Source organism: Bufo gargarizans, unplaced genomic scaffold (genome assembly GCF_014858855.1).
Source record: "Bufo gargarizans isolate SCDJY-AF-19 unplaced genomic scaffold, ASM1485885v1 original_scaffold_1626_pilon, whole genome shotgun sequence".
Taxonomy (NCBI): domain Eukaryota; kingdom Metazoa; phylum Chordata; class Amphibia; order Anura; family Bufonidae; genus Bufo; species Bufo gargarizans.
The window spans coordinates 119,615-134,029 of NW_025334444.1; the positions used below are offsets into that span (position 1 = coordinate 119,615).

Sequence of the window (14,415 nt, forward strand, 5' to 3'; positions counted from 1 at the left end):
CTTCCATTTCCTGGAATTCTTGTCATCTGCTATTAGGAAGCATGAAATCCGAACATCTCCATGGCAGGGACTGGAGACGTCATGAGACATCAGCCCAGCCGGGATAAAAAGCTCCTGCGCATCAATCAGCGGCCGCCAGGATGCTTTTTGTCAGATTACTTGGAAATGCAGAATGTCTGGCGCCCTTTCCAGCCTGATTCTGCCGGCCTGTCAATAAAGGAGGGCTCCTTTCAGGCAGAATCCGAGTGATGCTGACAGGCCCATCGCTGTGGTCTCTGCTCTTACTCATATAAGATACAGATGTAGCAGAGCTGAATTTGACACCAACAAATATTTCTATGCATCCATAAGTTCTGGAGCCGTTTTGTAGAACAAGGAGTTCTACAACCTTCTAATTTTTTAAGAACTCTGCTTGCTACCAGTGAACAAGACCATTCTTTCTCAATGTGAGCTAAACGCGTCCTGATATAAACAAGTTTAAAGTGTTTCCATTTACTGGCTGCAAGCAGAGATCTTGGAAGTTGTGAGTAATTGAAACAAAAGTATATTAGAGCCTTAGAACTTCTTATAATGCAAGTGATGTTGCTTGATTGTCCTGGTAATCTGTTACAATGTATCAGCCTGGAGTCTGTGCTGCTCAGCAGATTATCTAGAATGGATGCAATTGTGACAAACCCTCAGCTGTGAGAAGCATTTGGTCTGTATAGGCTGATCGACCAACAAAAAAATTGCAAAAATGGGATCACGTTGCCTAGTGCTAGCATCAGGCAGTCGTTTTACCCTCTGATAGTGGATGTAGGCTTTAGGATATGTTCCCATATGATGTTTTCATGGCTGGATATGCGTATGAAGAACAGCCACCACTAGGGGGAGCTCACCAGATATGACTAAGGGTCCATTCAGACATCCGTAGTGCATTGCGGATCCGCAGTACACCCGGCTGTCACCCCCATAGAACATGTCCTATTCTTGTCCACAATTGCAGACAAGAATAGGACATGTTCTATTTTTTTCCGGAGCTGCTGTCCCCATAGAGAATGAATGGGTCTGCATCTGTTCCGCAATTTGCAGAACGGATGGGGACCCATTATACGGATGTGTGAATGGAGCTACTGAACTATACATTTGTCTACAGGAAACGCCTAAGCTCCCCCCCAGCAGCGGCTGAAGGCCGCCAGTGTTTTCTTATTTATGTCTATGCTGGGTTTTTGGAGTTCTATATCAGAAAATCAGCCCTGTGACCACTATACAGATATACCGTGAGAGGAATGGGGTCCGAGTTTGGGACAATGCAGCCCCAAAAGCTGGACACTCTAGCCACGCCCCAACTCTGCTAGGCCACGCCTCACATCCGGTGAGCTGCAAGGGGGGGGGGGGGCGGTCAGGTTGTGCGCTACCATAAACAAGGACATCCCCGAGTCCATCCAGGCCCGCGCCGGACTGTCCGGCCTAAAACCAGGGACCTGGCCACCCTAATTGACTGTATCTCGTTGCAGCTGTCTCTGGATTTTTTTCGAGGGATTTTATTTAGATCATAAAACAATAAAAATACGGCTTCCTTGGATCATAAATTACAGTAAATGCATTAGATTACAGATCTCGCCCCCGGAAAAGCTACTAGTATTAAAGCAGGAAATAAGCCGGCATGAAATGTAAATCTCTCCTTTAATTATTCCCTCAAGTCGTAAAGACATTAATTGGCTGCAGACGTGAGCGGAGAGTACGGGGAACATTACTTATGGCCGCGAGATCTCCTTCATGAACAGCGGCCGGAGTGTAAAACTTTCTTTATAAAGAGACTCCAGTAGGGGGAGAGACCACAAGCCTTCAAACACATCATGGCAGAGTAACTAAGCTTATTTGGAGTAATCTGTCGTCTTCTCCTCCATTCACCTCCAAAGCTACATTAAAAAATATTATCAATGCTACTCAGCCAGTCAGGAACAGCTCAGCTCTGACTATGTGACTACCACCTCAGCTCCCACAATGCACTGGTCTCTGCCAATAAAATGCGGCAGAATTGCCTTTGCAGCTTTGGATGTGACTAGAGTATAAAACTCAGATAAACCTATATCTCTTTTTGGAAACAGTTATTTTTAGCTTTCTTGACCTAAAAAACCAACATAATTAGCGAGTGAGAAAAAAATATATACTGTAATTACCTGGATTCTACTATGTGATATAAAGCACACGCACAGAGATATCCAGTGCAGCCACATTACTGTACATAGCAGCTGTCCTAGGGTACATTTCTTAAAGGGGGTTGTCTCATCTTAGACATAAGCAGAGAGGTCCGAAGTGAGAGGTGAGCAGCTGCGCATACGCTCAGCTTTCCATTAATTTCTATGGGAGTTACAATAGTAGCGCTCGGCCTGCGCGGTGTGCTGGTCTTCACTTTCCAATTATCTGACTGATGGCATGTTCTAATGTCATGCCATCAAAGTCTAAGGCTACTTTCACATTAGCGGTTTTTTGCGAATCAGTCATGGATCTGCAAAAACCCTTCCGTTACAATAATACAACCGCATGCATCCGTCATGAACTCCACTGAAAGTCAATGGGAGACGGATCAGTTTTCTATTGTGCCAGAGAAAACGGATCCATCCCTAGTGACTTACATTGTGTGTCAGGACGGATCCGTCTCGCTCCGCATACCAGGATGGACAGAAGAACGCTGCAGGCAGCCTCCAGAGCGGAACGGAGACAGATCGGAGGCAAACTGATGCATTCTGAGCGGATCCTTCTCCATTCAGAATGCATTAGGGCAAAACCGTTTTGGACCGCTGGTGAGAGCCCTGAACAGATCTCACAAGCGGAAAGCCAAAACGCCAGTGTGAAAGTAGCCCAAGATGACACAACCCTTCCGATCCCAGCCACCATCTGTAAGGTCATAAGCTTACAATATTGCTGGAGCGTTATAAGAGGAGCAACATCCCCTTTAAGTCCTTGAAGGAAGGGTTTCCTATCAATGAAGCTGAATTAATGGACAATGACAAGTTCTACAACTTCCTACTACACTTTTTTTTTTTCAATTCCGTGCTATTTTTAAGATCTCTGCTGGCTGTCAGTTACTGGAAACATTCTCATCCACAGGTTTGCTACCTTTGTATCTAGTCTAGACCCCCCCCCCCCCCCAATCTGTGAGATACACATACAAGCCTTGCACCTGTCCTGCAGCTTGTCTCAGGGGAAGTATATCAATCTGGAATCCAGACTTTTTTTTTTGCTTGCAGGGGATTGTATAGACCAGGGATGCTAAACCTGCGGCCCTCCAGCTGTTGTAAAACTACAACTCCCATCATGCCCTGCTGTAGCCGATAGGTGTAGGCTGTCCAGGCATGCTGGGAGTTGTAGTTTTGCAACAGCTGGAGGGCCGCAGGTTGGGCATCCCTGGTCTAGACTGAAAACAAACCCTCAGCTGTGAGAAGATTAGGCATATACTGGTTCTCTTTCAACTCATTGTCAATAAGCGGAGGAAGTGAATCACCAAGTCTATAAGAAAGTTGCACAACTTTTCATTAATTTACACACTCTGAGCAGATCCTGCGATGTCTGCCGCTATGACATTTGCAAAGGCAACTGGAACTATCCTGGGCATCAGAGCATGACAGAAGCCAAGCTTAGCGTAAGAATCCTGCTGCGCTGGCACAAGTCGCTAAGCACAGGGCGAGACGAGTCAGGTATGAGCGCAGGGGCCATGCTCGCCGCTGACACTCTTTAGCTGATGCTGCACGGGTCGTCGGTGCTCGGCCTGACTTCAGCTTCGAGCAGGAGGTTCATGACTGATTTTGTAAGGTAGCTGCAGGTCCCTCTCCTGCCCAGTGGGGGCGTGTTGTAGAAGGCGGACATCTCACCCTGGAGAGAGAGCAGAGAGGAGGATTACTGTGGGGGTCACTTATCTGCCCTGGTGTGTGAGGCTGGAGAATGCACGTGGGGGGCAGCAGGATGGCGACGTGCTCCTAACCCTCAGAAAATGTTATTCATTAATGAAGAAGGAAGTCTGGGGTAGAGGTGACCTATGGGTACATAAAGCGTTCTGCAACTTTCCAATAAACTTTGTATGTCAATTCATCACCATTTTCAAGATCTCTGCTGCTGTGTCTGAATACGAACATTGTTAAAGCCCTCCCTGTACAGACCTAATACTTCTCACAGCTGTGGGTTTGGTACAATTGTATCCAGTCTAGACAATCCTCTGGACACAAATCTGGCTCCTGTCCTGATAGTTTGTTACAATGTATCAGTTGCAGGCAAGATGTAGAAACCAGGGCAGGAGAGAGATTTGTATGTGGCTAATTATGTGTTTAATTCAGAGGATTGTCTAAACTGTATACTACTGAAACAGACCCTCATTCAGTCACAGCAAGCAGAGATCTGAAAATGTCAAGGATCCAATACACAAAGTATATTCTAAAGTCAAACGAAGAGCAAAGATGTTCTATATAATGTGTAATCTCTGCATAAAGGAAAACGTTCACAAGTTTCTAATAGTTCATTTCAATAACTTACAATGTAACTTCGCTGTTTGCTGTCAGTGAATGAGAACAGGTTGTTCTACATTCAGAGGCAGTACACCTGCATATAGCTAGTGCTGCTCTCAGCTGAGAAGTAAATGCAGGTGTATACAGCCTAAACACATGCCTGTTTGTTACAATGTATCAGCCTGGAGCTCAGGCTTTCGCTGTAAAGCATTGTCTAGACCGGGGACCACAGTGTCCTCTTCTCAGCCGAGTCCAGGTTTACTGCCTCAAAGTGGACAAGAATGTCTATTCACCGACAGCAAGCAGATAACTTGAAAATTAAAAAGGTTGTCAAACTCTCTTTTTTATACCGTGATCACATCTTCTTAACATAATACGCCGTATGTGGCGCCTCTTCAGTTCTACATTATATACACCCCCTCTTCTACAATATATACACCCCTCCCCTGTGTGCAGCGCCTCTTCACTTCCACATTATATACACCCCCCTTCTACAATATATACCTCCTCATTATATGAGCGCATCTCTGGTACACGGCCCCTCTTCACTATATACACCCCTCCCCTGTATACGGTCCGGTTCACTTCTACATTATATACACCCCTCCCCTGTATACGGTCCACTTCACTTCTACATTATATACACCCCTCCCCTGTATACGGTCCACTTCACTTCTACATTATATACACCCCTCCCCTGTTTACGGTTCACTTCTACATTATATACACCCCTCCCCTGTATACGGTCCACCTTCACTTCTACATTATATACACCCCTCCCCTGTATACGGCCCCTCTTCACTTCTACATTATATACGCCCCTCCCCTGTATACAGTCCACTTCACTTCTACATTATATACACCCCTCCCCTGTATACGGTCCACTTCACTTCTACATTATATACACCCCTCCCCTGTATACGGTCCATTTCACTTCTACATTATATACACCTGTACACGGCCCCTCTTCACTTCTACATTATATACGCCCCTCCCCTGTATACGGTCCATTTCACTTCTACATTATATACACTCCTCCCCTGTATACGGTCCACTTCACTTCTACATTATATACACCTGTACACGGCCCCTCTTCACTTCTACATTATATACACCCCTCCCCTGTATACGGTCCACTTCACTTCTACATTATATACACCCCTCCCCTGTATACGGTCCATTTCACTTCTACATTATATACACCCCTCCCCTGTATACGGTCCACTTCACTTCTACATTATATACGGTCCACTTCACTTCTACATTATATACACCCCTCCCCTGTATACGGTCCACTTCACTTCTACATTATATACACCCCTCCCCTGTATACGGTCCACTTCACTTCTACATTATATACACCTGTACACGGCCCCTCTTCACTTCTACATTATATACGCCCCTCCCCTGTATACGGTCCACTTCACTTCTACATTATATACACCCCTCCCCTGTATACGGTCCATTTCACTTCTACATTATATACACCCCTCCCCTGTATACGGTTCACTTCTACATTATATACACCCCTCCCCTGTACACGGCCCCTCTTCACTTCTACATTATATACGCCCCTCCCCTGTATACGGTCCATTTCACTTCTACATTATATACACCTGTACACGGCCCCTCTTCACTTCTACATTATATACACCTGTACACGGCCCCTCTTCATTTCTACATTATATACGCCCCTCCCCTGTATACGGTTCACTTCTACATTATATACACCCCTCCCCTGTACACGGCCCCTCTTCACTTCTACATTATATACGCCCCTCCCCTGTATACGGTCCATTTCACTTCTACATTATATACACCTGTACACGGCCCCTCTTCACTTCTACATTATATACACCCCTCCCCTGTATACGGTCCATTTCACTTCTACATTATATACACCTGTACACGGCCCCTCTTCACTTCTACATTATATACGCCCCTCCCCTGTATACGGTCCATTTCACTTCTACATTATATACGCCCCTCCCCTGTATACGGTCCATTTCACTTCTACATTATATACGCCCCTCCCCTGTATACGGTCCATTTCACTTCTACATTATATACGCCCCTCCCCTGTATACGGTTCACTTCTACATTATATACACCCCTCCCCTGTACACGGCCCCTCTTCACTTCTACATTATATACGCCCCTCCCCTGTATACGGTCCACTTCACTTCTACATTATATACGCCCCTCCCCTGTATACGGTTCACTTCTACATTATATACGCCCCTCCCCTGTATACGGTCCACTTCACTTATACATTATATACACCCCCTCACTTCTACATTTCCTATGTACCCTCCTTCTACTTTATATACGCCGCCACATATTCCACACCTTTCCCTCCATCCTCCTGCAGGAAGCATCTGATATGAGGCTTGCGCTGCTCCGGTGAGCGGCTGGAGGTAATTGGTTGCGCTCGGCTGTGTTTGTGGAGATTACGATCAGGCGTCTTGTGAGGAGACGGTGACCTTCAGCCGGGCCCTGCCTTACCTGCTTCTCTGCTCCCTGCGTTTGGCTCTGGTCTCGCTGGAAATCATTAAATGCTTCTTTCACCAGTTTGTCCAAATCAACTTTCTCTTGAAATTCAAACTCCGGGTTTCTCTCCAGGATCACGGAGACGATCACCAGCAGCTGAAGAAAGACAGGCGAGAGGTCAGGGCGAAGAATGAGCAATGGGGGTGCATTTAGTTTTGAACCCCCCCCTCCTCGATTCTTTTCCCATATTGTACTGAATGGGCGATAGTGTTTGGTACTGACTGCTCAGTGCATCAGGCTGTGCACACACAAACTGCATTGTGTAAACTGCTACAAAGGACTGCTCACCTCCACAATGATCTGCCGGTACTCAGGCTGCGAGATGTTCTGCAGCATGTCCTCCACCAGAAGGGAGAAGTTCATCTCGTACATAGTCATGTCGGACAGGGTGGGTTGCTGTGGGAAGTGGACCAAGGGTTAAATCTGAGAGGGATGTAGAGGACGGCCCCGTCCTGCGATTATAGTTGCAGATCACAACTCTCATCGGTCATTTCCAGGATCAACACGGGATATAAGCACGGGGGCATAAAATCAGAATGGCGTCTATAGCGTTTATACCTGAGGGAGGAACTTTCCGGCCACCATGATACCGCAGGGGGTCCGCTCCAGGATTTGCCACACCCGGTCATAGAACCCAGCCGGATTTCTGTTGAGAGAGCCGTCTATCTGTCTGCGGTTCAGCCAGCACCTGTACGGACATGAAGGGGTCCGGTCACTGACATGAACTACACATGCTTGGAAGCAGTAATACTATTTAAAGGAAAACTGTCAGCAATTTGGACCAGTGGCTTCTCAGACATCCCCTTCCAATACATACTGATTCTTACTAATGGAGAAAGGCACCTGAAGATAAGTGGCGCCAGATGTGCCTGGCAATGACTTATGTTACTTCCAACATTTATAAACAATCTTGGCCGACCTGACTGCAAATGAAGATTGTAAATGCTGCTTTGGTTGTGACTAGTGCATAAGACGTCTAGATGGAAAGTGCTGATCAGGTAGAGTAGTGAGGTAGTCAGGCCTGGAGCTTCCTACCTCCCGGACTGCTGCGGCTGCAGAATACAGAGGAGAAGCTGCTTAATCTCGCTGGGTGACAGCTGGTAGATGTCCTGCTCCTCCCGCTCCCCGCTGCGGATCTTAAGTTCGTATCTCATGGCGTGAATTATCCATCTGTAATAAAAAAAACAAAAGACATCTGGGTAATCAATAGAATAAATAAACTGACAAGATAGATTTCTACCAGTTAGATTTCCTAGATGATAAGCGGTGCTGTAGATGTGTGGTGGCCGCTTATCTCAAAATAGTGTAAAAATTCTGATTCTGCATGTCTAATTTAAGGGAAAAAAACAAAAACTTTCTTTTCAGGACTATAGGAAAGCTGGGTGACATCCAATGTGAAGCATCACAACAGCAGTGGGTCTATTACTGCGTTACTAGGCAGCAGAAGTCTGTCCACATTGTTTCACCTCCTGCGGTACGGACACGCTGTCTATGGGGGGCGCTATTCTCAGCAGGAAGGCCGTCAACAGATGAGCTAATGAGCCCAAAAATCTATAGCAGTTTTGCTAATCACAGAGGAGTCGAGCGCTCTGCGCGATCGCAGCAGAGACACGAGAGTCAAGGTGGACGGCGCTGCAGACTGGTCGGTGGCGGCAGAGACCTTGGCTATGTATAGGGGACAGTTCTGAAGTCTTCCAATATGCTTCCTGTATAAATTGCTCATGCTTCACAATATCTCTGCTTGCAGTCATGCAACAGGCACCTTTACGGTTTATTCCCAATGGGATACAAATCAGTCATGTGATAGTCACGCAGCTCGTCACAGACATGACCAGTGATCCCTGGGTGTAAACAATAAAGGTTTTATTGTATGACAGCAACCAGAGATCTTGGACACCATGAGGAACTGATACAGAACATATATTGGAAAATTCTGTAACATTTACTTACCAAAAACTGAAATATCAGGCAGGCCGTGACTATGTGGTTACCCTGCGATTTACCATGACTATGAAGCTGCAAGGGTTCTCCCTATTGAGTTCAATGCAGACGGGGCCACATCCAAGAAAATAGTCACACTTCAGTCCAAATTTAGGTTGGGGGGTCTACACTGGATAGATTTGCCCAGGGCAGTAAACTACAACTCCTAGCATGCACAGCAACACGGCTGGGAGGTGCAGATCTATGCAATTGGCTTGATATTGGATCTCAACGCTCCACTTTCTGCTGTGACTTGTAGTACAGGAGGTTGCATTACAATAGGTTTAAAGATCGATCCCCCTCCCCTCATGTGACGGGCGCGGCCGGTTAGCGCAGGTCTTCGCGGTAATGGTTCTGGCAAGTGCTTGTTCTATTTCGACAAGAACAGCCAAGCAGAAAGGAATGTGCTTTGGATGAGCGATTGATCTCGGACTGCTGGGTCCTGAAGAATCAGCAGTGTGAATAGGGCCCTACAGGCAGAGAGCCGGATTACCTGCACGGTTCCCTCTCATTACGGCAATTGCCTTTAATACAACTCCAGGGGTGGAGCGCCCCCTAGAGCATCTGAGGTACTGGGGAGCGTAACGCTGCTATGGACGTGGGGGTGGGAGGCTGAGGAGAATCCTGATGCCCCTTTTTTTTTTTTTTGGGGATTATTACCCACGGTTATTAATGAAAATAATTATTCTGCACCATTTTAGTAAGCTATGTTCTCTGCTTGCTGTCAGTGAAGGATACATTTGTAACAAATGCTCAGCAGTGTTAAGAATAAGTTCTATAGGGGTTTTCGGCTCCTGGACAGTGACTGTTCCAGTTCACTGACTGCAAGCAGAGTTCTTAAAAAAAGGTGATAAATTAAAAGAAGTCTACAGAAGTCTGGATTAGGTCTGCCTGATACTAGGTAAAACAGGGATGGGCACATTTGGGGGCAACTTACCTATTTCCGTTACTTACCCGACACGCATCTTTAACATGCCGCTGAAGAGCTGCGGAGTGTTGGAGATGATCCAGCCGATGTGGATGACCAGTTCTTGCTGCAGGACGGCCTCCCGCTCATCGTACGGGTTGCACTTGCTGTAGATGATATCCTTTATCACCCCGGGTGACAGCGGGTTGGAGATGACGGCTTCCTCGTGGCCAAAAACACCAAGTGTGACCTAAGAACACACAGCGACCATGGAGATGGCGGGCACAGCACGAGGCTCAGCTGTCGTCAGCGGTGCACATGCTGCCAAGCACAGAACGGCCGCTCAGCCCTGAGGGGTCCTCTGTCATCTCTGCAACTTCCTAATGTGTTATGTGGTCAAAAAGTCTGCTTGCTGTCATTGAATATGAACACTTCAAAGATTGAAAACCTGCATAGCTCCAATACTTATCACAGTGGAGGATTTGCTACAGTTGTATCCAGTCTCGATAATCCTCTGTGACCTAAACATCCCGGACTCCAGACTGATACATTGCAGCAAAGTATCAGGACAGGGGGCGAGGTTTGTGCTGCTGACGAGTGTAGCTCACAGAGGATTGTCACAAACCCTCAACTCTGAGAAGTATTATTCAGTCAACAATGTCTCCATTCGCTGACAGCAAGCAGATCTTCAAGAGATCCTGATAAACTTTGTGTTTAGTGTATGAAGGGGAGCTCTATGGGATGGTGTGTGGCTGTTGAGGGTCTAAACACTATGTTTCCTACAGGTCGTATGAGATGTTTCCAATGGGGATGAGCTGGGTCATGACATAAGACTGTGTTCCCCAACTCCAATCCTCAGGGCCCACCCGCCGGTCACAATTAGAGAATATCCCACAGAATGAATACATGTGGTAGGGCCCCTTTCAGACGAGCGTGTCCTGTGCAGGAATCGCTCTCCGTGTCAGTGTTATTTTCCACTATGGACACTGCTGGTTTTGCAGGAGCGCACGGCATTGTACGGATTTATAATGCTGTGTCTCGCTGCCTGACCTTACGTCTACAGAATTATACCCCAGCATTATTTCAGTAGGATTCTGTAGCAGTAAGGTCATGCAGAGACACACAGCATTATAAATTATTAGAATGCTGTGCGCTCCTGGGGATGAGGAACACTGACTTAGAGACCCCCAGGATATGTCATAATTTCTGAAAGGTTGGAGTACCAATTCTGGGACCATCTTCTGTCTCCTGAACCCCATTCTGCAAGCCGAGGAGACTGGGTGGGGAGGTGGCCTTGCATGGATGGGGGTCATGGACACACTGCGTGCGTATATATATATATATATTATATATATATATATATATATATATATATAGCGATCCGTAGAATTATTATAGACATTAACATGACCATCAAAAATCTGGAGCCCACAAAAGCAGGACACCAAAATAAGGCGCCACACCTGTCCACAGGATGGATGTGTTATTTCAGAACTGCCACCCCACTCAGTTTAATGGAAATAAGCTGCAATACCAGACATTCCCCATGACCAGGTGTGGCGCTGTTTTCTGGATGCAGGGGCTCCGATTCCTGACTGGATACAAAGATATACTGAATGTCTCTAGTGATATGATGGGAGTTGGAATACTCACCTGCTTGCCCTGAACTAACGCATTAGTTATAGACGGGGCGAGGCTGTCCACTATTTTACCTAAAAGACTGGCAGCGAGGCGCACAACAGACCTGGAAGCAGAAAACAGAGCAGTGCCACTCCACAGGATGTCACACATGCACAGTAGCATCTTAAAGGGCACCTATCACTGGCTCCTGAGATGCTGCGAGAACACACACTGGTAGAGTGCCCCTTTAAATCCCTGTCTGCAGAGAACAGCAGATAATCTGTCCTGCCCTTCTACAGATCATATAAAATAATCCATCAAACTAATGAGATACAGAAGGCAATTACTGAAGATTTGTGGAGGAGGACGGTAACGAGGTGACATGATGCTAAGGGGGCACATATTTATCCCACTGCACGAGGAGATGGGGCAGCTGTGGTACTACAAGTCTAAGAATGCCATACCTCCATCTGGATAGAACGCTGAATGTTTCTACTGCACTTACCTTGTTGCATTATCTTATACTACAGTCACATCTAGAGCTGCAGTTACTTCTAGATATAATGCTGAGTAATTCTACTGTGCTTATCTTGTTACATTGTATCTTATACTCCAGTCACCTCTAGAGCTGAAGGTTTACATTTAAATCCTAAGTCATTCTACTTTACTTGTTTAGTTACATTGTGTCTTATACTCCAGTCACCCGGAGAGCTGCATTTACAAATATGCTTGCTTCTGATAGGAATAAATGAGCGTTGACAACCAGACAATAAAGAGCCGGTCTGACCTCCTGCAATGCACGTCTCCGAGTGAACCCTGTCTGTGCTGCAGAGATAATGATGCAGCAAGGATTAGGAAATATGTAGAAATATAGGTGCAGCTCTGGATGTAACTGGAGTATTAAATATAATGTATCACAGGATCATCTGAAGGTAATGCAGACAATGAAGATAGTGCTGTTGTCGTGTGTGTGTCAGGAGCCACTAATAGCTGATAATGGAGCTTTTAGCTTGGTCTGCGCTGCGGCTGGTTAATGGGCTGCCGCTAAGTAAAGGTAAACGCGTTCCCGGCTGCAGCGCCATTAATAGCCGCAAAGTGACTGTCTGGGCCGGGAAGCAGCAGATTTACTGCACGGCGAGGACGTCAAAGTGCACAAGCAATGGGGCTACCAGGCTATGGGTGGATTTACATTGCAGCTGCTGATGCAAAATGATAGAGACAAATCCAGCTCTGCTACATGTGATGTACATTCTCCTTTCCAGCCGCATCATAAGATGTGACGGGTTAGTTCACACTGTCAATCCAAACGTGCAGATTTTTTTTCTCATGCCAAGTGCAAAGCAATCAATGGGCGCTCCAGTAAAAGCCGACAAAGCAAGCGGCTTTTTACCTGCTTCCCGTGTACCAGAATAGAGGTGATATGTGGCGCTATAGACGAGGCTGCCATGTGCATGAAGGCAGCGGTGTAACGGACCACAAACCTGTGTGTGACAACACATATCAGTCACAGTGGGGTGGTGAGAGGGCACAGGGAAGGGTGGTGAAGGGGGTCTGCATTACTTTATCTTGTACTGATCCAGTTATTTAATGTCTCCTACTCCAGTCACAGCCAAATCTGCAATTACAAATGTGATGCTAATCTAATCAACACAATGCTGACAGACACAGCTCTAGCTGATTTGGTGTAATGCACCACAGTCTGCTGCATCTGCATGCACTGCTTTTGTGTGAATGATCAGGGCGATGGGATGGAGCTCTGGATGCGATTAGAGAAATTATGTATCCATAGAACAGTACAAAGTCTAAGCATTCACAGTGCTCCCCTGGGCTTTCATTCTTCAGTATTTTCTAGATATCTGTTTGCTTTTGGGGAGCAGGAATTTTCCCGATAATGTACAGCTCACACTGCAGCAGAGTTACATGGAAAACCCTGAAACCATGTCAGATGGAAGTGAGGTTCTCGTTCATTGACAACAAGCACAGATCTTAAAATCTGCCCTCTACAAAAACATCAATTAGTATGGAGAGCTCTCCCCAATATGAGTGCACCATTCAGCACCCTGGAGAGCTCCCCCCAATATGAGTGCACCATTCAGCACCCTGGAGAGCTCCCCCCCAATATGAGTGCACCATTCAGCACCCTGGAGAGCTCCCCCCAATATGAGTGCACCATTCAGCACCCTGGAGAGCTCCCCCCAATATGAGTGCACCATACAGCACCCTGGAGAGCTCCCCCCAATGAGTGCACCATACAGCACCCTGGAGAGCTCCCCCCAATGAGTGCACCATACAGCACCCTGGAGAGCTCCCCCCAATATGAGTGCACCATTCAGCACCCTGGAGAGCTCCCCCCAATATGAGTGCACCATTCAGCACCCTGGAGAGCTACCACCTCCCAATATGTGTGCACCATACAGCACCCTGGAGAGCTCCCCCCAATATGAGTGCACCATACAGCACCCTGGAGAGCTCCCCCCAATATGAGTGCACCATACAGCACCCTGGAGAGCTACCACCTCCCAATATGTGTGCACCATACAGCACCCTGGAGAGCTACCACCCCCCCACCCAATATGAGTGCACCATTCAGCACCCTGGAGAGCGCATCATTAAACACCCTGAAAACCGCAATAAGGTGACCTGCCACAGATAAGCAAGTCCCCCTGGGCACTGCCCTCCACCCACTGTTGTATTAGAGGACGGTTACAATGTGATGCACCATGCAGGGACGGTAGAGTCCAGGACTCTCCAGGGTTAGGATGCTCTAGTCTATAGCAGAATCTAGCAGAGTGAATGATGGGGGCAGGGAAGTTACTTGCACTGATCACTAGGCCTATAATACATGTTCTCAGAAAAGGCTTTCCTACTTTTCATTGC

The 14,415-nt window shown here is 46.8% G+C and overlaps 1 protein-coding gene across 3 annotated transcripts in view; it reads right to left on the reverse strand.

Moving 5' to 3' along the window:
* Positions 1–1,648: 1,648 nt before the first annotated feature.
* The window catches only part of PHKB (phosphorylase kinase regulatory subunit beta), a 125,552-nt gene continuing 112,785 nt past the window's right edge, over positions 1,649–14,415 (reverse strand). For 2 of the 3 annotated variants that reach the window (XM_044274286.1, XM_044274288.1), the window contains 7 exons: positions 11,572–11,662; positions 9,966–10,168; positions 8,067–8,201; positions 7,590–7,719; positions 7,320–7,427; positions 6,987–7,127; positions 1,649–3,855 (listed from right to left, as the gene is read on the reverse strand). In XM_044274286.1, the coding sequence (XP_044130221.1) occupies positions 3,718–3,855; positions 6,987–7,127; positions 7,320–7,427; positions 7,590–7,719; positions 8,067–8,201; positions 9,966–10,168; positions 11,572–11,662 (946 nt within the window). In that variant the 3' untranslated portion in view covers positions 1,649–3,717. Of the gene's footprint in view, positions 3,856–6,986; positions 7,128–7,319; positions 7,428–7,589; positions 7,720–8,066; positions 8,202–9,965; positions 10,169–11,571; positions 11,663–12,928; positions 13,020–14,415 lie in introns of all 3 variants that reach the window. The other variant, XM_044274287.1, reaches the window with a different exon arrangement.